Source organism: Talpa europaea (assembly GCF_964194135.1).
Source record: "Talpa europaea genome assembly, chromosome: 9".
Taxonomy (NCBI): Eukaryota; Metazoa; Chordata; class Mammalia; order Eulipotyphla; family Talpidae; genus Talpa; species Talpa europaea.
In genome coordinates, this window is record NC_140076.1 from 115,285,606 (window position 1) to 115,307,020 (window position 21,415).

At 51.3% G+C, this 21,415-nt stretch overlaps 2 protein-coding genes across 11 annotated transcripts in view; both read left to right on the forward strand.

The window, feature by feature from the left end:
• RPRD2 (regulation of nuclear pre-mRNA domain containing 2) overlaps positions 1–6,856 on the forward strand; it is a gene marked incomplete at both ends in the record, with an annotated part of 61,653 nt that extends 54,797 nt beyond the window's left edge. For 4 of the 10 annotated variants that reach the window (XM_084243525.1, XM_084243529.1, XM_084243528.1 and 1 more), the window contains one exon: positions 4,083–6,856. In XM_084243525.1, coding sequence (XP_084099651.1) covers positions 4,083–6,856 — 2,774 coding nt within the window. The remainder of the gene's footprint in view (positions 1–4,082) is intronic. The other 6 variants (XM_084243531.1, XM_084243533.1, XM_084243532.1 and 3 more) reach the window with 2 other exon arrangements.
• An 8,389-nt stretch (positions 6,857–15,245) lies between these two features.
• TARS2 (threonyl-tRNA synthetase 2, mitochondrial) overlaps positions 15,246–21,415 on the forward strand; it is a gene marked incomplete at both ends in the record, with an annotated part of 7,003 nt that continues 833 nt past the window's right edge. Inside the window, 10 exons of the mRNA XM_084242488.1 lie at positions 15,246–15,311; positions 15,578–15,774; positions 16,081–16,204; positions 18,133–18,257; positions 19,016–19,133; positions 19,252–19,316; positions 19,560–19,638; positions 20,730–20,876; positions 21,041–21,139; positions 21,363–21,409. Of these exons, the coding sequence (XP_084098614.1) occupies positions 15,246–15,311; positions 15,578–15,774; positions 16,081–16,204; positions 18,133–18,257; positions 19,016–19,133; positions 19,252–19,316; positions 19,560–19,638; positions 20,730–20,876; positions 21,041–21,139; positions 21,363–21,409 (1,067 nt within the window). The remainder of the gene's footprint in view (positions 15,312–15,577; positions 15,775–16,080; positions 16,205–18,132; positions 18,258–19,015; positions 19,134–19,251; positions 19,317–19,559; positions 19,639–20,729; positions 20,877–21,040; positions 21,140–21,362; positions 21,410–21,415) is intronic.

The following is a 21,415-nucleotide window of genomic DNA, read 5'->3' on the forward strand; positions in this document are numbered from 1 at the left end:
CACTGAGTTGAGAGTGTGTCTCTGAGGGCTGGGTCTGGGAACAGGCTGAGGACTCCAAAGCTGTGAAGTATGAGATACAGTAAATCTCTTAGTCTCTATCATCTGCAAGCTGGCGTTTGTGGAATTATAAGATGTCAAAGCTGAACGAAAACTTTAAATATCATCTAGTCTAATCCCCTCCTTTTCAGGTGAGAAAATTAAGGCCCAGTGAGATGATGTGACCGACTTCAGGTCACACATCTGTATTCCGTGATGAGCTGGGACTCAGCCAGATTTCCTGACTGGAGCCCAGAGTTCTCTCACCTACACCATGACACCCAGGGTTGTGGTGCCCGCTCTTAGTACAGGTCAGTGTGTGTCGAGGTTCATCTGTTTTACTGTGAACCAAAGCGAAAGACAGTAAGAAAGGCCAGTTTTACTCTTGAAAGTCTAATGAGACATGATTATTATTTTTGTCCTGATATTTTCTAGATGCTACTATTTATAGGTATATGTATATAATACATTATCTAGTACACTTTCTTTGTTTTCACTCTCTGTAATCTCTGTTTTCAGCTCTGCTAATTACCTGTTTTGCCAGCTCTGTCTGCTTCTAACATTTTTTTCCATAAGGCTCACCTGCTGTGTGTTGTCAGGCCCCCAGACACAAACCCAGCTCCTCTCAAGCGCCCTCAATGTAATCATGAAGTGAATTACAGAACAGTTTCTCCAACGCAGTGAGTCTCAACCAGGACCCTCCAGGGGCCATTTGGCAACGTCTGGACATGTTTGTATCCACAAGAAGTAATTATCCAGCCCAGAATGCCAGTAGTGCCAAGGCTGAAAAACCCTCCGTTCTGTGACTAGAGAACAGTTCACAGCATTAACCTTACTGTTTCCTGAGCTGTCCTCTGAGCCGTCAAGTCAGGCGCTGTTACAGGGAGCTTTGTGCTAAGATTGGAGGATTTCATTACTATTAAATAGTAACCCACAGCCCTGTCCATTAGCACTAGCAGTAAAAAATTAATAATAATAATACTACTACAGCACAACTTATGCTGCTGATTTCAGTGACGGTGAGTTTGAGATCAGCATGGTCCCTTTTCTCTCACTGGAGAAAGTATAGTAAAAATCTTTTTTTAAAGATTCATTTTATTTATTTATGCATACAAGAGCTGGGGTGTAGGTCAGAGGTGCAGGGGGTGAGTGGATTCACCAGAGACAGAGTGGGGAGCAGAACAGGCGGGTTGACTGAAATGAGCTGCTGAGGGGAGCAGCCGGGAGACAGGAGAGGTCTGCCGCTCCATGTGGCTCAGCTCCCTGGCCAGGGATTGAATTTGTGCTACAGTGGCTGGTGTTAGCTTGATAGTGCTGAGACTTAATCCCTTGCACCACCAGGAAGGCCAGGTATAGTAAAAATCTTGAACTCACTTGTATTTTACTTTCTTATGTATATATAATACCTAACCCTTAAAGAAGTTTTTCATTTCAGCAAATTGTTGGCAACGGTATCACAAAAACTTACTCATCAGGGAGAATTTGAACAGAACTAGGTATGTTCTGACAATGAGGAATGAAAACTCCGGAAAACAACCTTCGTGAAATAGCAGAGTAGTTTTTCACCATTCATTTCCTTATAGACACTTCTCTTTTGAAGTCTTCTTGACTTTTAAAAGAACTATGTCTAGCACCTTAAATAGATGTGTTTCCTCAAAGATTAAAGAGAATGTAGTAGACCTTTGCTCTGATTATGTCACCCACATCCCTTATTGATGGATTGTCAGCACAAAAGAACCAACTCAGTGGGCAAAAGATCACAGATTATGGCTTATTAAGATTAAGAAAAGTGGGCCTCCCTGGTGGCATAAGGGGTTAAGCCCCGCACTATGAAGCAATCCACAGCCTCTGCAGCATGAATTCGATCCCCAGCCAGCCAGGGAGCAACCCACATGGCAAGGCAGACCTCTCCTGTCTTGCCTGCTGCTCCCCTTTGCAGTGTATCTGAGTCAGTCTGCCTGTTCTGCTCCCCACTCTGTCTCTGATGGATCCTCTCACCCCCACATCTCTGGCCTGTACCCCAGCTCTTGTATGCATAAATAAATAAATCTTAAAAAAAAAAAAAAAGATTAAGAAAAGTGATGTTTACTGGTGAAAGACTACACCAGAAATCTGGATTGCATCTTTCTTGACAAAGTGGTCTTTGAATAATTTCTGCCACAATATATCTGGGAGATATGCTGAAATATCTTTTTAAAATCAGGTGATATTATTATACATCACATTTTAGTGCTTGAGAACTTCTGGTTTTGGTAGGAACAGTGACTTCTAAGAATTAATCCAGACTATTAGGAGGATCAGTGTACAGCCAGGGCGCTTCTTTAGACATAAGACATGTTCATTTATGGGAGAATAATAACTGGAATAAATACCATATCAATTACTTGGATGTCATTGAATTGTCAACAGTAAAACCACACACCATTATTTAGAAGTAGATGGTGTTAAAAATATTGTAAGAATGGAAGGGCCTTGAAATTCTTTATACCTTAAACCTCTTAGCGATTCTAGATTAAAATTGAGATTTTGAAGAAACATTAATGAAGTATCATGAATTCCTTGCTTTCACATACTACATGAAGGACATGTACGACTAAAAGCTATAAATGGGGCCTCCCCGGTGGCGCAGCGGTTGAGTGCCGGGTTGCGAAGCTGCTCGCGGCCTCTGCGGCGCCGGTTCGATCCCTGGCTGCTCCCCGGCCACCGGAGGAGGGTCCCGCATGGCGCGCAGACCTCTTCCTGCCGCCCGCTGCTCCCCTCAGCAGTGTACTTCGGTCCTTCTGCCTGTTCTGCTCCCCGCTCTGGCTGTGGTGAATTCTCTCACCATCCCGCACTTCTGACTGTGCCCAGTGCATGTATGAACAAAACAAACAAACAAACAGATAGATAAAACATGCCTCTATTTAAAAAAAAAAAAAAAGGGCTATAAATGCAGGTGACATGTACATTTGAGTTTTCATTTGAATTGAAGCTGAATAATTTTTCCAAAATGTGATTGAATTTATGGGACCTCTGTTATCTCTTTGTCAGTGTTTTTCTGAAAAATTTTCTACAGGAGCTGTTTGCGTGGGTGAACTTCAGCCTTGCCCCAGAGAGTTCTCTCTCAGTGCTTCTGGGAAGGTTTTGTCTGTCAGTGAGTAGGGTCCAGTCTCATCTGTGTCGACCTGGGTAGTCAATAATCCTTAAAATTTGTTTTTTTATGAAAATTTTTTTATGTGTTTATAATTTGTCACAATAATTTGTCACCTTTCATTTACATACAGAAGATTCTGTTTTCTGAGTAGATCAGTCGGGCACAATGTTATATATAGTGGAAAGCTGTTAGGATTTCAATTTATGAAGTGTGTTTTTTATGAAAGGGTCAGTGTCCCAGGTGGTCTGACTTTGTGAGTCTTTGTGTTGTCCGTTTGTGTATTTGTTATTGCTACACTTCCAACCAAAAATGATCGCTTGAGGCTTCCACTCCCAAAGGTAACACCAACAGGTAAACTAGCCAGAGATGAATAAAACATTCCCTGTTCAGACAGATCTCTGCAGTTGGTATGTGCTGTCTTTCTCTTGAGAATAGCAGTGCACACAGTAGCTCTGGAGGGACAATTACAGAGGCTGAAAAGGAAGGGCAGGGCAGGACACTTGCCCGCCCGTAGAGAAACAGTCCCGCGATCAAGCATTGGGAAACACGGGCTTGCAGTGTTATTTTAAGAATAATTTTGCCTCCTTTCTCTTCCTGCTCAGTCTTGTTTAAACCATGAGTGATTCTGACACGAAAATCTCCCCCTTCCTGTTGCCTTTCATCGTACACGTTGGGCTTGTTTCACGGCTGCACCAGGGCCGTGTCGCGATGGCCTTCCTCATGTTGATAAGGAGGCCCAGTGTTCCTGTGACATTTAGCCCTTGTTTGTTCGGTCTAGATTCCCTCTGGCCTTATAATTTAATCTCTTTCTGGTTCTCATTGGAAGGAATGAAACTGTCGAATTAGCCTACACTGTTTTTATTGAAAGGTCGGGTGTTGTTCTCACTGAGTCCTCTGATCTTTCTTTCTATAGGCCTGTCCTCTTTACTTCAGAGTGTCACAGGGAACCCAGCTCCAGCCAGTGAAGCTGCGCCCCAGAGCACTTCCGCGTCCCCCGCCAGCACCACCATCTCCAGTGTGAAGGGGAGAAATCTGCCCTCCACCACCCAAACCTTCATGCCCAAGAGCTTCAGCTATTCTCCTAATTCAACAACTTCTGAAGTCTCTTCGACTTCAGCCAGCAAGGCCTCCATTGGGCCAAGTCCAGGGCTCCCAAGCACTACTTTCAAGCTGCCCTCCAACTCCCTGGCATTTGCCAGCACCCACAATACTAGCTCTGCCGCCCCCCCTCCTGAAGTTGCCATGTGCCAACCTTCAGACATCTCCAAGCCAAAGCTGGAGTCCGAGTCCACCTCCCCAAGCCTGGAAATGAAGATCCACAACTTCTTAAAAGGTAATCCTGGCTTCAGTGGCTTAAACTTAAACATCCCAATCCTGAGCAGCTTGGGGTCCAGTGCCCCCACGGAGAGCCACTCCTCAGAATTCCCACGTGGCCCGACGAGCACCTCCGTGGACAACATCGGTGGAACCCCAGTGCGGGACGAGCGGAGCGGGACGCCCACGCAGGATGAGATGATGGACAAGCCCACGTCCAGCAGTGTCGACACCGTGTCCTTGCTCTCTAAGATCATCAGCCCCGGCTCCTCAACCCCCAGCAGCACGAGATCGCCGCCCCCCGGGAGAGAGGAGGGCTACCCCCGGGAGCTCGCCAACTCTGTGTCTGCCTACCGACCCTTCAGCCTCGGCAGTGAGTCTCCCTATAAGCAGCCCTCGGAGGGCATGGAGAGGCCATCTTCCCTGATGGACTCTTCGCAGGAGAAGTTCTATCCAGATACCTCTTTCCAGGAAGATGAGGATTACCGAGATTTCGAGTATTCAGGGCCTCCCCCCTCTGCCATGATGAACCTGGAGAAGAAACCAGCCAAGTCCATCTTGAAGGCAAGTAAGCTCTCTGATGCCACCGAGTACCAGCCAATCCTGTCCAGCTATAGCCACAGGGCCCAAGAATTTGGGGTGAAGTCCACCTTCCCTCCATCCGTGAGGGCCCTGCTGGACTCCGGTGACAGCTGCGACCGTCTCTCATCCTCCCCTGGGCTCTTTGGTGCCTTCAGCATCAGAGGGAATGAGCCTGGGTCCGACCGGTCTCCATCGCCGAGTAAGAATGATTCATTTTTCACCCCTGACTCCAACCACAATAGCTTGCCTCAACCTACCACTGGGCACCTCACTTTGCCACAGAAGCAGTACCCAGACTCTCCTCACCCCGTCCCACACCGTTCCCTTTTCTCTCCGCAGAACACCCTTGCCGCTCCCGCGGGCCACCCACCCACCTCAGGCATGGAGAAAGCCCTGGCCTCCACCATTTCCACCACGTCGACGATTGAGTTTAAGAATATGCTTAAAAACGCCTCCCGCAAGCCCTCGGATGATAAGCATTTTGGCCAGGCCCCCGGCAAGGGCGCCCCGAGCGAAGGTGTGGGCCTCTCCGGCCTCACCCAGCCCAGCCTGCCCGCCCCCGAGCAGCAGCAGCCAGAAGAGCACTTCCGCATTGAGACCCGCGTCTCCTCCTCCTGCCTGGACTTGCCCGACAGCACCGAGGAGAAGGGGGCCCCCATAGAGACCTTGGGCTACCATAACGCATCCAATCGGAGGATGTCGGGGGAGCCCATTCAGACCGTTGAGTCCGTCCGCATGCCCGGGAAGGGAAGCCGAGGCCATGGGCGCGAGGCCTCGCGGGTGGGCTGGTTTGACCTGAGCTCCTCAGGCGGCTCTTTTGACAACGGCCCCTCCAGTGCCTCTGAGCTGGCGCCCCTTGGGGGTGCGGGCAGCGGAGGCCTCACTAGCTTTAAAACAACATCATACAAGGACCGGGCACCCCAATTTCAGGAAAGTGTCGGCAGCTTTCGTTCCAACAGTTTCAACTCAACATTTGAGCATCATCTCCCCCCAGCCCCCTTGGAACACGGGACACCCTTCCAGAGAGAGCCAGTGGGGCCGGCGTCAGCCCCGCCCGCCCCCCCCAAGGATCACGGTGGTATCTTCTCTCGAGAGGCGCCCACGCATCTGCCTTCCGTGGATCTCTCGAACCCATTCACGAAGGAGGCGGCCCTGTCCCACGCGGCCCCGCCCCCTCCTCCCGGAGAGCACAGTGGAGTTCCTTTCCCCACCCCGCCCCCTCCTCCTCCCCCCGGGGAACATAGCAGCAGCGGTGGCAGTGGTGTCCCCTTTTCTACTCCGCCCCCCCCGCAGCCCCCCGTTGACCACTCTGGGGTGGTCCCCTTCCCGGCCCCATCGCTGGCCGAGCACGGAGTGGCGGGGGCCGTGGCGATGTTTCCCAAGGACCATAGCTCCCTCCTTCAAGGGACCCTGGCAGAGCATTTTGGGGTGCTCCCAGGACCCAGGGACCACGTGGGCCCCACCCAGCGGGACCTCAATGGCCCTGGCCTTAGCCGTGTGCGCGAGAGCCTGAGCCTGCCCTCCCATTCTCTGGAGCACCTAGGCCCGGCCCACGGAGCAGCAGGTGGGGGAGTCAGCAACAGCGGCGGTGGCCCCCCCTTGGGTCCCTCACACAGAGACACCATCAGCCGGAGCGGTATGATTTTGCGGAGTCCCCGGCCAGACTTCCGGCCTAGGGAGCCTTTCCTCAGCAGAGATCCGTTCCACAGTCTAAAGAGACCCCGGCCGCCTTTTGCCAGGGGCCCTCCATTTTTTGCACCAAAACGCCCATTCTTCCCTCCCAGGTACTGACGGAAGCCAAGGGAAAGGCATTGGAACAGTCTAGAGAGCTTTGGAAGTAGGAGTTTGGATTATTGGCGGTTTTGTTTCCCCTCCTTTGACTTTTTTTTATTATGCCCGAGGGCCTCCCTTCCAAATTAGAACGCCACCCGTGCTCACATGTCACTGGTCGACCCGTCCTCCCTCTGCCCACCGCACTTATCCGAGTTGTTTGTATTTTTTAAAAGGGGGGGAGAGGGGACAGCAAAGAAACGTAACCAGAGCCTCTGCCTCTGGCTGGGGTTCGCGGGGCAGGGAGGGAAACAGGTCTCGTTTACCCCGTCTATGAAGAGGATTATTACATTTGAAATAAAACTTCCATCAGTGCAGATAATGCCGTGCCATGTTGGGGTGTTATTTGGGGTTTGGCTTAAGTAGTCAATGGAAGGATTCCCATCCCCTGCTCTCTCCCGCTGAGTGACCGCTGCGGCCGGCTGGGCTCCCCTCTGTGCCCTGCCCACCCACCATGTGGCGAGGGCAGGGAGGGGGCCTCGGCCTGGCCAGCGCAGTTGTGCTGTCTGATCCGCAGGGCGTGTGGGCCTGGACTTCCTTACCTTTCTCCATTTCTTTTTTAAATCAGCCTCTTTGAAAGTGCTGTTAGGTGGTAGCTCTGAGGGGATATAAATTCCAGGTTTAACTAAGGAACAGCTGCCGTGAGGAGCCGTGAACGGTGCGCTGCGGCCTGCCCGTCCTCCGTGGTCAGGCGGGCGCGGGCCTGGCTGAGGTGGTTTCTCGGGTCTCGCACAAGCTCTTCCAGCTTTTCCCTTCGCTTTCTTTTTCTCCCTCCGTTTTCACTTCTACTTTGACCAGAAAGTCACTACAGTTGACAAATGATACAAAAGTGCACCTGAAATGCGCTCCCTGTGGTTTTAATGTGAGAGTAGACGTCTTCATCTGCGGTTCCTCCCGTTGTGCTGTTAGATGATGAGCTTCCGCAAAGGCTAACCGCGAGGGAAAGGGAAATGTGCCTCTTTCTCGTTTTCCCGTCCTTGTCCTGTATTCAGCTGGTTCTGGTGTTTGCAGGAGCTTCAGTAGCACCTTTTCTGTTCTGTGGCTTTAGATGTGTGTGTGCCGAGCGGGTATCTTGCAGGAGGACCCGATGCATCCAAGTGACCCCAGGCCTTCTCTCACGCCCACTCCCAATGAGAAAGAAGTGCTTTCCTCCTCCCTGGCCTGGGAGACTCCCTTCTAATCCATCTTGCAGCTAGCCCTGAGGAAAAGACAGTCACCGCCCTGAGTGTTCATAGCGCCACGTCTCGAGACACAGAAGCAAACGTGGCTTTCCCGCCTTTATTATTCAGCGTCTCCCACCGTCCACTCTGGTAGCCTCCAGCTAGGCGAATGAAACTATGTGTTGGGTCTGTTAGGGAATCCTAGCACGTTTCATATTTTCTCTCAAGTTAGTATAAAGCTGACTGAGGTGGCTTTAGATTCTTCCAGTGAAATATTAAAGATGGCGGAGACGTGGTGATACGGTGACAGGAGGCGGTTAGGTCTCAGACACAGGCGCTTTGCAGGTGAAGAGCAGCTTAAGCCAGGGGAGCATCATAGTTTGGGAGTTTTCCTGTAACTTATTCCATGTTATTTATTTGGGTCGCCGTGTGTTCCATGGGGAGGGCGCTGCAAGTTGTCTTCCTGATGCATTTCTGGTCTTAATCCAACTGTTCGTTCTTTTTTTGACCCTGTTAGGTCCATTTGCCCAAGGCTCCTTCCCCCAAATGCATGACACCATGACCTTGTGTGTGGGATGGAATACATAGTGTAGCAAACGAAGAGACTATAGTTATGTTGAGTCTTAAGATATTTGTTTAGGGAAAAGTATAAGAAAGTGGGGGGGAGAGCTCTATTTGACACAATTGAAATAGATTTTTTTTTTTTTTTTACAGAAAGTAAGTGGAATGTTTTTCATTCTAGAATAAAAGAATGTGAATTCTTCTGCTGCTCTTGTTAAGCTAAAAGTAGTGTTTACTTGAAGAGGCTCTCTGACCATTTGATTTTATCAGAAAATGTGGGGATGTCAGGAAAATGGCTTCCTGAATATTGGGGCATGGTGGCTGATACACGAAAGACTGTACTTGTATACAGTCTGAAAGATGGACCTTTAAGTGCTGGGGTTTGGGTGAAGTATTTTTTTGTAAAGCCACAAAATCCTCAGTGTTTTGCTTTGGAATGGAAGTGAGGATTTGTGTGTGACTGTCAGTTGTTAATTTTAAGGAAATCTGTCCACAGCAGTAAATGAAGACAACAATGTATATATGTGATATAGTGAAAAAAAAAGAAAATTCTGGTATTCATAACGTGAAACAAAGGGGTTTTATTCTTTCCATGTCTGTGATTTAAAGCTCCGCGCCCATGCCCTGATTTTTGTATTTCAACCTGAGTTCAAAGAAAAAAAAATAAACAAGATATTTTTTAAAGAAAGCATAACATAGTGTGTCTTGGCAAGGACATGAGTCACGTGCAAACATGCGAAGTTGTTGCTGAGGTTCTTGGTGCTCCCTGGAAAATGAGACAGAGCCGACAGGGCCTCCGGGGAGCCGGCGCCGCCCGAGCGCGGTGCTCCGTGTCCGAGGCTCCTGCAGTGTTTTGTAAGAGTCTGTTCTCCAGTCCTCTTAGCTCCCAACTCGCCCTGCTCCCCTCTGCCCTCCAGAAGTTGAGAAATAGAGTTCGGTTTGATTTCAGGGAGGGTAAGGTGATCAGAGAACAGGATTTTTTTTAGCTTCTGTGGTCCCAGGAGGACGACGTCTGTGATAACCACGGCACAGCGGCCGGTCTCTGGGAAGCGCGCGCGGCCTCCCGGCGCCGACTGGTCACCGTCGACCCTGAAGCTGCTGGTTCACGCAGAACTAAGCTTCAGCTGTTACTGTTCTGAAGCCTCTGTAAACTACTGCTTTCACCCCTTTTTCCCTTCTGTCCGCCCCCCCCCTTTTTTTTGAATGGGCAGGGTGCCTGTTAAGTAAAAGTAGATTTGTTGGATTGATATTCTCACATGTTCGGTGTGGAAAGCAAGTACATGCGTTAGAGGCAACAAAAATGAAATCCTTCTGAAATGTGTATTAATATCATTTAATAAAATAACTAGTTCTGAAGGTTTGACATTTTTCTTTGAGATCTGGGGCTGTGACCACGGGCCCCTGGCTTCTCTGGTGAGCACAAGTAGGAGGGATGACTCCGAGCCAAGATGCCACCTGCGGAGCAGCCTGCTTGGAGGCCCGTCCCCTGCAGAGCCCTGAGCCCCTCCGTGACTGTCCAGGCCTGAAGGTGCAGCCAGCTGCAGAGCCAGAAAGCAAGCCGGGCGCCTCGGCAGGTGCGCCGGGTCAGCAGCCTGAGCCCAAGCGTGCCTGCCTCGGGCCCCGAACTGGCACCGTGTGTCTCCGCCTGCGACCTGGCGCTCGCCTCACTTCCAACCATTCCTCTCAAAACTCTCTGTCCCAGTACTGTTTTGTTCTCCCGTTAATAAAGTACGGTTTCCTTGTTGTGTGGCTGCCTTTTCCCCTCCCCTTGATCTTGCCCTGCTGTCCCCTTTGACTTCCGCACTCAGCGCTCGCAAGGCCGTGTGGGCCTCGACGATCTTCATGGCTTTTGGGTTTTCTGTTTGCTCCTTTGTAATTCAAATTTGGAAAAGAATGATGGGTAGGGTGAGATCAAGATGTTCAGGAGTGGCTGGTAATGAGGTGGGTTATGCTGTATGGATAATTACCTGTGTATGTCTTCAAAAAGTTGTGCAGTTGTGAGCAAAGAAGCATTTTTAAAGCAAATACAAATCGGGGTGATGGTGACAGGGAGCCTGGCCAGCCCTGTCCCCACATCTGCCCCTTCTGCTGGCAGTCTGGCAAAGGACGCCACGCCCTTCCCTTGCCTGTCCCTTCATGACCCAAATGGCTTAATCAACGGAATGTTGGCTTTAGGGTAAAGAGATAGTCACCGCCTCGCCTCCGGCCCTGGGTCACTGGCAGGGTAGAATGCTCTAAATAGCAGCCTTGATTACGCGGAGCTGCACACGTGTCCCAGACACTCCAGAAATAGCCCCAGCGGTAGGGTGCGCCACCAGGCTCGGGGCTGCTGAGCTCCAGCTCCCTGGCCCCCCTCTTGAGAGCTTGCCCCCCATTCCTGTCTCCACCCGCAAGGAAGCGGCAGCTGTTAGGCCTCTGGGGAGGGGTCTGAGGGTCCCCTGGCACGTTGACAATGCACACCTTCCCCTAAGCCAGTCCGGGAGAGGAGAAGCACTTGCCCCTCTTGTACGTACACGTGTGCATACACACCACATGAGTGGGTTTTGGGGTATTGGGGCGTTTCTCATACTTGTTTGTGAGTAACTGTATGGACAAGTCCGGTCAGCTGCTCTTCACAATTGCTGAGTAATTGCTCATCGAAGCTGCCCAGGCAGTTACAAGAGGGACACCCTCAAGTGAGATAGGGGAGTCTTAAGTAAACATCCTGTTTCCCTTCCTCTGTCGAAGTTCCAGCAAGTGCAAAGCAGGGACGGAGAAAGTTGAGCCTGGTGACGAGCAAGAGGGGAAGGGGAACGTGTAGAAATGGATGCTGCAGTGACCCTAGGCCTCCCCTTTTCTCTCCTTTCCCTCTGTTCTCATGGTGGTAAGAGTCAAAAGCCAGAAATACAGGTGTGGGCCAGGGCCAGCAGCGCCACGGTGCCCAAAGGACAAAAACAGCTGCGGCGTCTGTCTGATTCTGAGGTGTTGACTAAACCCGCCCGCCCTGGCCTGTCGGGGTTCACCGCGAGTTAGATGCTCCGGCGGCTTTAGTTCCTCATTCCCATGGTTGCTCTTTACAAGAATTATTTGTGCCCTTTGCCACATAATTTGTGGAGAAAAGAGGATGTCATGCTTCCTACATTTTTCTTGGGGTATTTCAACCAGGGCGGGTGGGAAGAAACAAAGGGGCAGCATCGGCCTTGCCTCTCCCACCTCCTGGCCAGGGCCCGGCCCCCGCAGTAGGCAGCGCGGAGGCCTTGTGTTGTCCAGGTGTGGGGGGGCGTCGGGACTCTCGGTTAGTGGACAGTCGGCTTCGCTGTCTCCTGGAGGTGCTTCCTGCGGCTGCTCTCAGGGTGCTTGGTTTGTGCTTTTTTCTGCTTCAGCACTGAGCCTCAGTGGACACATCCCGTGCTGGCTCCTGTGTTCCAGACACTTCTGCATTTCCCCTTTGCCTTGACCTGCAAGTCAGGGCCATGTAGGGGGCAGCGGTGGACGTGCTGTCTCCTTGCTTCTCTTTACGGTCTCAGGTCTTGGGGACGGGGCTCTATGTAGAGGTTTTAGGTGAACCCAAGGCTTTGCTTTTTTCAAAGCAAGGTTCAAGCGTGCCGCATGCCCCTGGTAGCTGTCCCCAGCAAACTGGCTATAGACATTCTTTCCCTCCGTGACATCTTTTTTTAAAAAGATTTATTTATGCATACAAGAGCTGGGGTGCAGGCCAGAGATGCGGTGGGCAGGGGAGTGAGAGGATTCGCCAGAGACAGAGCAGGGAGCAGAACAGGGGGATCCACTAAAACACACTGCTGAGGGGAGCAGCGGGCAGACAGGAGGGGTCTGCCGCGCCCTGTGGGTAGCTCCCTGGCAGGGATCGAACTCGTGCTGCTGTGGCTGCGGTAGCTTCATAGTGCTGAGACTTAATCCCTTGCGCCAGCAGAGAGGCCCTCCTCTGTGACATCTTAAAGGCAGAAAAGTAAAAGCTTGGCCCCATCTTAGATCTTCATTACTAAGGGGGAAAAGAAATCTTACCCTCCTAACTACAGTACCTCAGACCACTAGCCGTGACATAAACTTTTGTATTTCTTTTTACCTCCAATATATTTTCTACCTTTTTGGTGCAGGGAAGTGAAAATTTTACTTCTAAGAGCTAAACCGTGATTCTGATGACAAGTGGAAAATGTGTGTGTCCTTCAGTGAGAACATTCCCCAGGTAGTTTACAATTATGAAAAGAAAGTACCTCACCCAAAGCTTCTAAAGGTGGAATAAAACCGCCCATTTCCCAAAACTTGGCTGGGGCCTTCCCAGCCCCCCTCTCCGCCCGGGTTGCTGTGAGACCTGGCCTGTTTCCTGAACACTTCATCTTCCTTGCTGCCCATCTGGTAGGGAAGATGTGTTAGATACCTGCTCTCTTGGACTTTTATAGGACCCTCCGCTGCCCCCTAAACGAAAGAGGGGGAAGGCTCCAAGTAGTGTACCCTGGGGAGCAAGAGGGAGCGGCACCAGCAAACGTGATGCCTTCTGACTAACCTGGCCCGAGAGGCAGCATGGCGCTGGCGTGGCGGGCTCTGGGTGCAGGCACGCGGGGCTGACTGCTCCGAGGGTGGTGGTGCATGTTTTAAAGGTGCATAAGAATAGCAGTGACTCGGGCAGGGTTGCTGGAGGAGTTAAATGAGATAGCAAAGGCAGGCTCTTGACACCCAGTAGGTATTATCCTAGGGGGTACACGAGGCAATTTTTAGGGATAGATGTTTCCCAGGCAGATTCATGGGTTTAACATTCCCTGAGGCTGGAACACGCTATTTACAAATCAAGTCGTGGGAGAACTGTGGTGACTGGGGGCCGCCCTGAGCTAGCCCGCTCTTGCCTCCTTGCAGGAGAGGGAGAAATGGAGTGACTCTTGACATTCCTTCCTTCTCCTGCAACGCAAGGCACGGAGGCGATGATGGGGCGGCGGATTGGCATCCTCTCGGCACCCTGCTCAGTGCAGTGCACACAGCAGCAGTCGCGTTGGAGTAGATGTTTGAGGGATGAGTGCGGGAGTGCCACCCCGCGTGCTCGCTAGTCCAGCAACCCTCCACCACTCTAACAAAAGAGGACAAGGTAGAATGAGTCCGGGATGTGTTTGTCTGCCAATGTATCCTTTGGCATTTCAAGTCAATATAGTGATGGGTACACTATTAATATTTATTGAGCACCTGCCATTTCTTTCTATATATTTCTACAATAAAATGCCTGCCCCTTTTGGTGCCCAGCTGTGGGGAAACAATGCCTGTTGTTGCAGTTTTTATGAATGCCATTTAAAAATCTTCACAACCTGCTTCCAACCACACAAGTCATCTTCCTCTTCCACAGCCTTGTCTATTCTTTTTGTATTTCAGGGTTGGCTAACATACCAGAAGATGGAGCCGAATGGAGCCTCTGACTCAGACCAACTGCTGCTTCCCCAGACAGAAGCTCTGGCCGCTGGAAACCTACATTAAACAGCTTTCTCTGACAGCTCCTCCTCCACAGTCTTTGATTCCATCACCATCAGAAACTTGAGAACCAAGTCTAACCACCCCCACCCCCAGGTGAGGGGACAATGGGAATTACAGGGAACCCCACAGCTGTCCCCAAGTCCATTTCCACTCATGCTTTTTTACTAAAGCTCTAACCGTGTTTCGGTTTATCACCGTGTAAAATAAATCAGATACACATAGTCCTGTGTAGAGAGAGCAGCGAGAGGGGAGGGAAGGGGTAAAAAGGAAGTTGAGAGCTAGGACGGGAATGAGAGGCAAAGGTCTTGGTAAGAAGCAGAGTCTAGGGTCGGGCACCTCTGTCCAGCGTGATGGGGATATACTGGGAGTGACCTCTCTTACCCCAGAAAGGAAGGGGTGGTCGAAGAGGACAAGACTTGGATTCAGAGTGCAGCATCAGCACTTACTGTTTGTCCTTAGATCACTTCCTTTTCTGACTTTAAACTTCTCATCTATAAGACGAAGAGGTCTCCACGGTCCCTCTAAGGCAGGTTCTCTGCTGGGGTCCTAAAGGTCTGACATTTATTCTAAGGGCTTGTGGCCCGTGTACGTGCCCATCCCTGTGTGCTCCGCAGCATGATAAGGTGTTTACATCAAATTAGCCTCATCAAATGGGGCTGTAACTGTTGTTCCCATTTACTGAGGAAACTGAAGCTGAGAAGAAATCTGAAATCACACAGTGCCCAGCAGATCCGGGATTTACCCTAAATCTGCTGGTTCCAAAGTCTCTGCTCTGAACTGGTTCCTGCCTGCTAGTAGAGATGCTGTGAAAGACTTCTTTGGTTAGAAAAGAAACAGCTAACTGCCTTTCCCCTCCGCTTTTCTCCTGCCCTCTCTCTCAAGAGCTGTCCTGGCCGGTCCGCAGAGCCACAAGATCCCTGATCGCTTTTCTGCTGAAACTCAGCGGGGCTGGAGCGCGGCGGTGTAACAGCTTAGGTCTTCCGGTCAGGCGGAACCTCCGGCACCGCCGCTCTTGCTGTGTGGGGGGTACCTCTCTGGAGTTCCTGGAGGCGGTGCCAGACTTGAGTGGCAGCTGTTCTAACCAATAGGCGTGGGTATTGTTAGGCAAGGAGCCAATGAGGGATCTGGCGGAGGAGAGGCGGCGGTAACTGGCGGCTGTGTGCCGGGCCTGAGGAAACATGGGGCTGCATCCGAGGTGGCGGCGGCTCCGGCTCCCAGGGTTACGAGCCTGCGGGGTGCACACGGTGCGTGAGGGGCCCTAAAGTTCCGAGCCGCATCGGGCGCAGCCCAAGGCCAAATGGAGGCTCTCCACCCAGCCTGACCCCTCGCCGACGCCCCAGGCGCACCTGCCCAGCCCTCTCCCTCACGCCATCTTTTTGCTGGGACGAGCGAGCCCCCCTCGGGCCCTTGTCACGGTCCCCCCAAGAGCCAGGGGTTAGGAGCAAGGCCACCTGCCCAGTCCCCAGTGGAAGGGTGGGAATTGCGTTATTCCTGACATGTTTCCCTCCAGGCAGCTGTGCCGACCCTTCCGCACTGGTTGGCAGAGCGGCTTGGCCTCTTCGAGGAGCTCTGGGCCGCCCAGGTGAAGAGGTTAGCCCGCAGGGCCCAGAAGGAGCGCCGGTCTATTAAGATATCACTTCCCGGAGGCCAGCAAGTGGACGCTGTGGCGTGGAACACAACCCCTTACCAAATAGCCCAGCAGATCAGGTACTAGGCCTGTTCTCAGGTCCCCGGTCTGCTCTTGCACCTTTGCTTCCTTTGGACCTGAGTGGGGAAAGAAAGCTGTGCGTGCTGCAGCCCCACCCCCATCAAGGGCCTTTCCTGAGGATTTTTCTTTTTGCATTAGTGTTAGAGTCTCTGCACATCCATTATCCGTCAGGCAAAGTAACAGGCTCTGTTGCTTTGGTAACACATTTCCCCTTTGCAAGTGTACACTTGCTAAGAAATGGATCCCTTTCACCCCCTCTGGTTGGTAACCCTCTTTTTCTCCCAACCCCACCCCCATTGCTGAAGTTCAACACTGGCAGATACTGCAGTGGTGGCTCAAGTGAATGGAGAACCCTATGATCTGGAGCGGCCCCTGGAGACAGACTGTGACCTCAGGTTTCTGACTTTTGCTTCTGCAGAGGGGAAAGCAGTAAGTTTCTTCTTTTAGAGGAATACATTAGCTACTAAACTATGAAAGATTTAAGCAGCCATTTCTAACATTTCCTTTGCAGTAGTTTCTCCATTTGTAGTTGGGAGGGAGACCTACCACAGATGGCTTGTTTTGCTTATTCTGGCTAAACCAGAAACTTACAATGAGTTTTTACTTAGCCTGTATCTGAAAAGGACAGGTATTAACTTGAAAGGAGAAGGACAAGGACTCCCTGGTGGCCTAGGGGTTAAGTCTCAGTGCTACCACCATAAGACTTGATCCATCCTGAGTTTGATCCCCAGCCCCGGAGCTGACCCACAGACATCTGTCTCGCCCACTGCTCCCCTCAGCAGTGTATTTCAGTAGACCCACCTGGTCTGCTCCCCGCTCTGCCTCTGGTGAATCCTCTTAACCCCTGCACTTCTGGCCTACATCCCAGTTCTTCTATGCGGAAATAAATAAAATTAAAATCTCGCAATAAAGGAATAATTCTTTAAAAAAAAAAAAAAAGAAGGATAATATGCTAGACTAGTCCCCTCACCTCTTTTTGGTGGGCAGATAATTTCAGTGGGTTCTTTTTTCACAAATGACACCAAGCAGTCATGCAGTGTGGGCAGCATTGAGTGCATTTCTGAGTCACAGACCTGCACACTCCTTTCGACTGGTGCAGTGATGACAGAAACTTTCCTCTTGGATGTACCATTCACTGTGGCCCCTGCACTATCTTCAGGGTAAAGAAACCTGCATCTTTTCTCCAAGATGACTTTCCTTTTCATGTGACCACTACTGGACGTTCCTTCTTTCTGAGTTCTGGTTTGCCTTCCTCACCGGCCATCACTGTGATGCCCACACCAGTAGCAGAGATCTGTCCGCTTGTCCCTTGATCCCCTTCACAGAGGGAATGTACAGACTTTTTGCTCCTGTGTGCTCATCATAGTTGATCATGGCTCCTAATGGACAACCCAAGGAAATTAGCAATTTCACACCAGTGGACCCTCTACATCCTCACTTCAACATCTTGAACACCAGAAAGGGAGAGAAAGCCAGCGCCCTCAACTTTGAGACAATATTATAAGTCCTCCATAGGGTGTATTCTAGCATGGCTTCCACAACTGAGCACACAAACTACCTCCTCCCCACTTTGTCTTAAGCATATTAGCTTGGTAATTATTCGGATGCAATGGAGGAAAATGGAGTTCCCGTGTCTCCATGGGACAACTGGTGACCAAATCCTAGAGGAGTGGTTGCATCATGCTAGATTCCTGGGACAGAAAAAAAATAAAGACTGAAAGATGTAACAGACCTTGGGAACCACTGTCTTTTTTTTTTTTTTTTTAAGATTTATTTATTTATTGATGCGAGAGCTGGAGCACAGGCCAGAGGCATGGGGGGAGGGGAGGGCTGAGAGGACTCATCAGAGACAGAGTGGGGAACAGAACAGGCAGACTGACGAAATACAGCGGGCGAGACAGGAGAGGTCTGCTGCGTTATGTGGGCCACTCCCTGGCCGGCCAGGGATCAAACTCGTATTGCAGAGGCTGCGGACAGCTTCATAGGCTGTATCCCAACCCCCTGTGCCACCAGGGAGGCCCGGGAACCACTGTCTTAAGAAAGTAGTTAACTCTGAAGCCCTAGAATATGTTACAGTTACAGCAAAAGAAAACTGGCCACTTACTCAGTCCTCTGGGCCAAGAAGACTGAGTTGGGCTGGCAGATAATCTCTTCGGTGCGCTAAAAGGAAGGTTACTGGCCTTCTACTTCTTTTCTATTCAATTTTTAATAGTCACCCTCAAGGTCGGATTCCCCATTTCGTAGTAATTTCTAGGTGAGCCAGTCTGGTTTCACACCATCTTCTCTGAGGAGAGGATCAGAGAACTAGTGGTTAAAGGAGAAAGTTTGAAGTCGAGAACTCTGCTCTTGTGAACCAGGTGTTCTGGCACTCCAGCGCCCACGTCCTGGGGGCAGCAGCTGAACACCAGCTAGGTGCTATCCTCTGCCGAGGTCCCAGTACAGAGTGTGGCTTCTACCATGACTTCTTCCTGGAAAAGCAGCGGTGAGTAGTTCAAGGAGGGAGAGTGATACTGGGGTAGTTTGTTTTTTAGAGATTTCACCAGATTTATTTTCAACTGTTTTGAAGTATAATTGACATAAAATAGTAATATATTTAAAGCATCCAACCTGATAGTATGTACGTATATATCGTGAAAGGATTCCCACAGTTGAGTTAGTTACAGCATATCTGTCACCTTGCATTTGGAGAGAAGGAGATGAGAACAATTAAGATGTCTCTTAGCAAATTTCAGTTATGCAATGCAGAATCATCCATCGTCGCCGAGCTGTACACATAGGGCATAAATCTTAGAAATGTAACTTATGAATCTTAAAAGTTTTAACAGCTTCTAACATTATTGGGATGGTTTCTGAGACCTCAGGCTTGAGGTCTTCAATTTGGAGGGAAAAGCTAGGGGAGGACCCCTTGAGTTAACTGTGACATCCTCTAGTCCATGCCTTTCCTCTTTCTAATTCTGCTTGGAATTTATTTTCTCTTGCCTTTATGAATTCCTCGATCTTTGCTTCATCCGTCCATATTGCTTGATTTTGTCCATCCAGATTATCTGCACTAAACTTTTAATTTCACATAGAGCTTTTGTTCCAGCTTTGTACCCGATTTCCTACTTACGTGTTCTTTTAGTTTGTCTTTTCCAATAATTCTAGATGTTTCTAGAGAGCAGGACTTTACCCCTTAGCCAGTAAGTGTGTCACCCAGTTGATGCTTCTCAGACAATAAAACCCACAGCTGCCATCTTCCAGGACAGTCCGGGGCTCGGAGCTGCCTGTCTTGGAGCGCCTCTGCCAGGAATTTGCAGCTGCTGCTCAACCCTTCCGGAGGCTAGAGGTTTCCCGGGAGCAGCTTTGTCAACTCTTCAAGGTGGGGTGGAGACGCACAGGTTTCTGAGGAAGATCCAAAGGCTGGAGGGAAGAGATGGCTCTCTCCCAGCATATCTTGGTGGAAATAAAGACTTCTCTTCACTCCTCCCTTGTTCCAGGATAACCCCTTCAAGCTCCGCGTGATCGAGGAGAAGGTGACAGGTCCGGCAGCCACAGTATATGGGTGAGCCCTGTCAGGACCAGGGAGCCAGGGCATGGTGGGCTGCGTGGGGGCTGGGGCTGAGGAGGGAGGAAGAGGGTGGTTTGTGTTGCTCCAAAGAAAAAGCATGGGAACAGGAATTGATTTTTATCCCCCACTGCTCTCTCTAGAACAGTCCCTCACCACTTCTCGTCTGCGGGAGAGGAGGAGAGGGAGAAAGGTAGCTCGTTACTTTGGAAACCATGATCGGCCCCTTCTCTCTCGTAGGTGTGGCATGTCGGTTGATCTTTGCCGGGGCCCCCACCTTCGCCATACTGGACAGATCGGAGGACTGAAGCTATTAACAGTCAGTGGAGCGGGCAGGGGTCGAGTCAGCCTGGTTTCCCGGGAGGGAATGGGAATGGGAGATGGTCTTCTCTCTCGGCCCCTTTTTTATGCTGATTGCTAATGGGGAGATCCAGAAGGAGAAAGATGCTTAGTCCTTGCCTTCTAGAAACTCCCAGTGTGGTGGCAGATACTGGACACCCTGCCAGGGCCCAGAGGCCAATTCAAATTCCAGAGTCAGACATCAGTGCTAAGGGACATGAAGTAGGGTGTGAACAGGCTGGACAGGACCCCACAGCGAAGGCGACTGTGGCGAGAGGAGGTGTAGAACGCCCCGCGACAGGCTTGGGGAGAATATCCTAAGTCACGGGCATGTCTTTTGTGAAAATACTGTTCCCAGGCAAGATGGGTTATTAGGTGGGAGCGGGCGCAGGGAGGAGCGGGGGGCAGTTACGTAGACTAAAAAGCCCTGGCCTGAAAGCCACGCCGTCCGCGCCCAGTCCTGGCTCTGCTGCCAGTGACGTGTGCGGCCTTAGGTCAGCCCCGTCACCTGTTCCCACCAGAGAGTGTGGCGTGATACATTTTAAATATAAAAAAATTAATGCTGCTAACTCCCGTCTGACCAGTGAATCCGCAGTGGAGAGATAGGCCTCGCGGGCGCGGGAGCGGGGCGAGGACATGACAACAGCGCTGTAACCGCAGGCCGTCTCGGTGGTGCTGCTGTTGAGGGGAAGGGCGGGGGCAGGAGCAGCTCTGGTGTGGAGACTGGTAGGAGGGGCATAGACTGACCTTTGGGTTACTGCCCTGAGCACCCACTGATGAGAGGGGGACAGAACTAAGTAGAGGCTGCCCGTGGGGCAGTGGTACTGGGAGGGAGAAGTGCAGGATGCGTTTAGGCTTGAGGGGGACATGAGAGTCAAGAGTCAGGCACCTCCGAGCTGTAGCGGCAGGGCTCTGCAGGGTTCGGTGGCCATCCTACTCGTGACCGGAAGGAGCGAGGGGGTGAGTTGGGCCGGGGTCAGTGACACAGCTGTTCTGCTGACAGGGTCTCCTGTGTGGATGGTGGGGCGCTTCCCTGCTCCCCTCCTTCACTTTGCCTCTGTCCCGCGGCAGAATTCGTCAGCCTTATGGAGGTCTTCAGGCAGCCCAGAGCCGCTGCAGAGAGTGGCGGGGATTTCCTTCCCCACGGCAGAGGAGCTGAGGGCCTGGGAAGAACAGAGGGAGGAAGCAGAGTTACGGGACCACCGGCGCATTGGGAAGGTGCAGAGGCTGGGGAGTGAGGGCTGGGGGGTAAGGATTGAGGAGAGGGGAGGGGGCCTGAGCCCCAGCCAGGGTCCAGGAGGCTTGCGTAGTGCTGGTAGTTGTTTCTTCTGGGCTCCAGAGTCCCCTCCCCCTGGAGGTAACCATGGCCATCCCCACCCCAGGAGCAGGAGCTCTTCTTCTTCCATGAACTGAGCCCTGGGAGCTGCTTCTTCCTGCCTCGCGGGACAAGAGTGTATAACGCACTGGTGGCTTTCATCAGGGTAAGGGGGGAGGACCCAGGAGGGGCCAAGGGCCGAGCAGGAGCCAGGCGTTGAAAGGACGGGTAGAAGCTTGGACGTAGACGTGGTAAAGTGCTGACGGCCTGTATCAGGGGCCTGCGGTGGGGGACGCAGAGAGGGTTGAGATCGCGTGACCAGGGGGCCAGAGAGTCACAGATGCTGCCCCGGCCGCCCTGACCTCGCACGCCTGTACCCTCCTCTCTAGGCCGAGTACACCCGCCGTGGCTTCTCAGAGGTGAAAACCCCCACGCTGTTTTC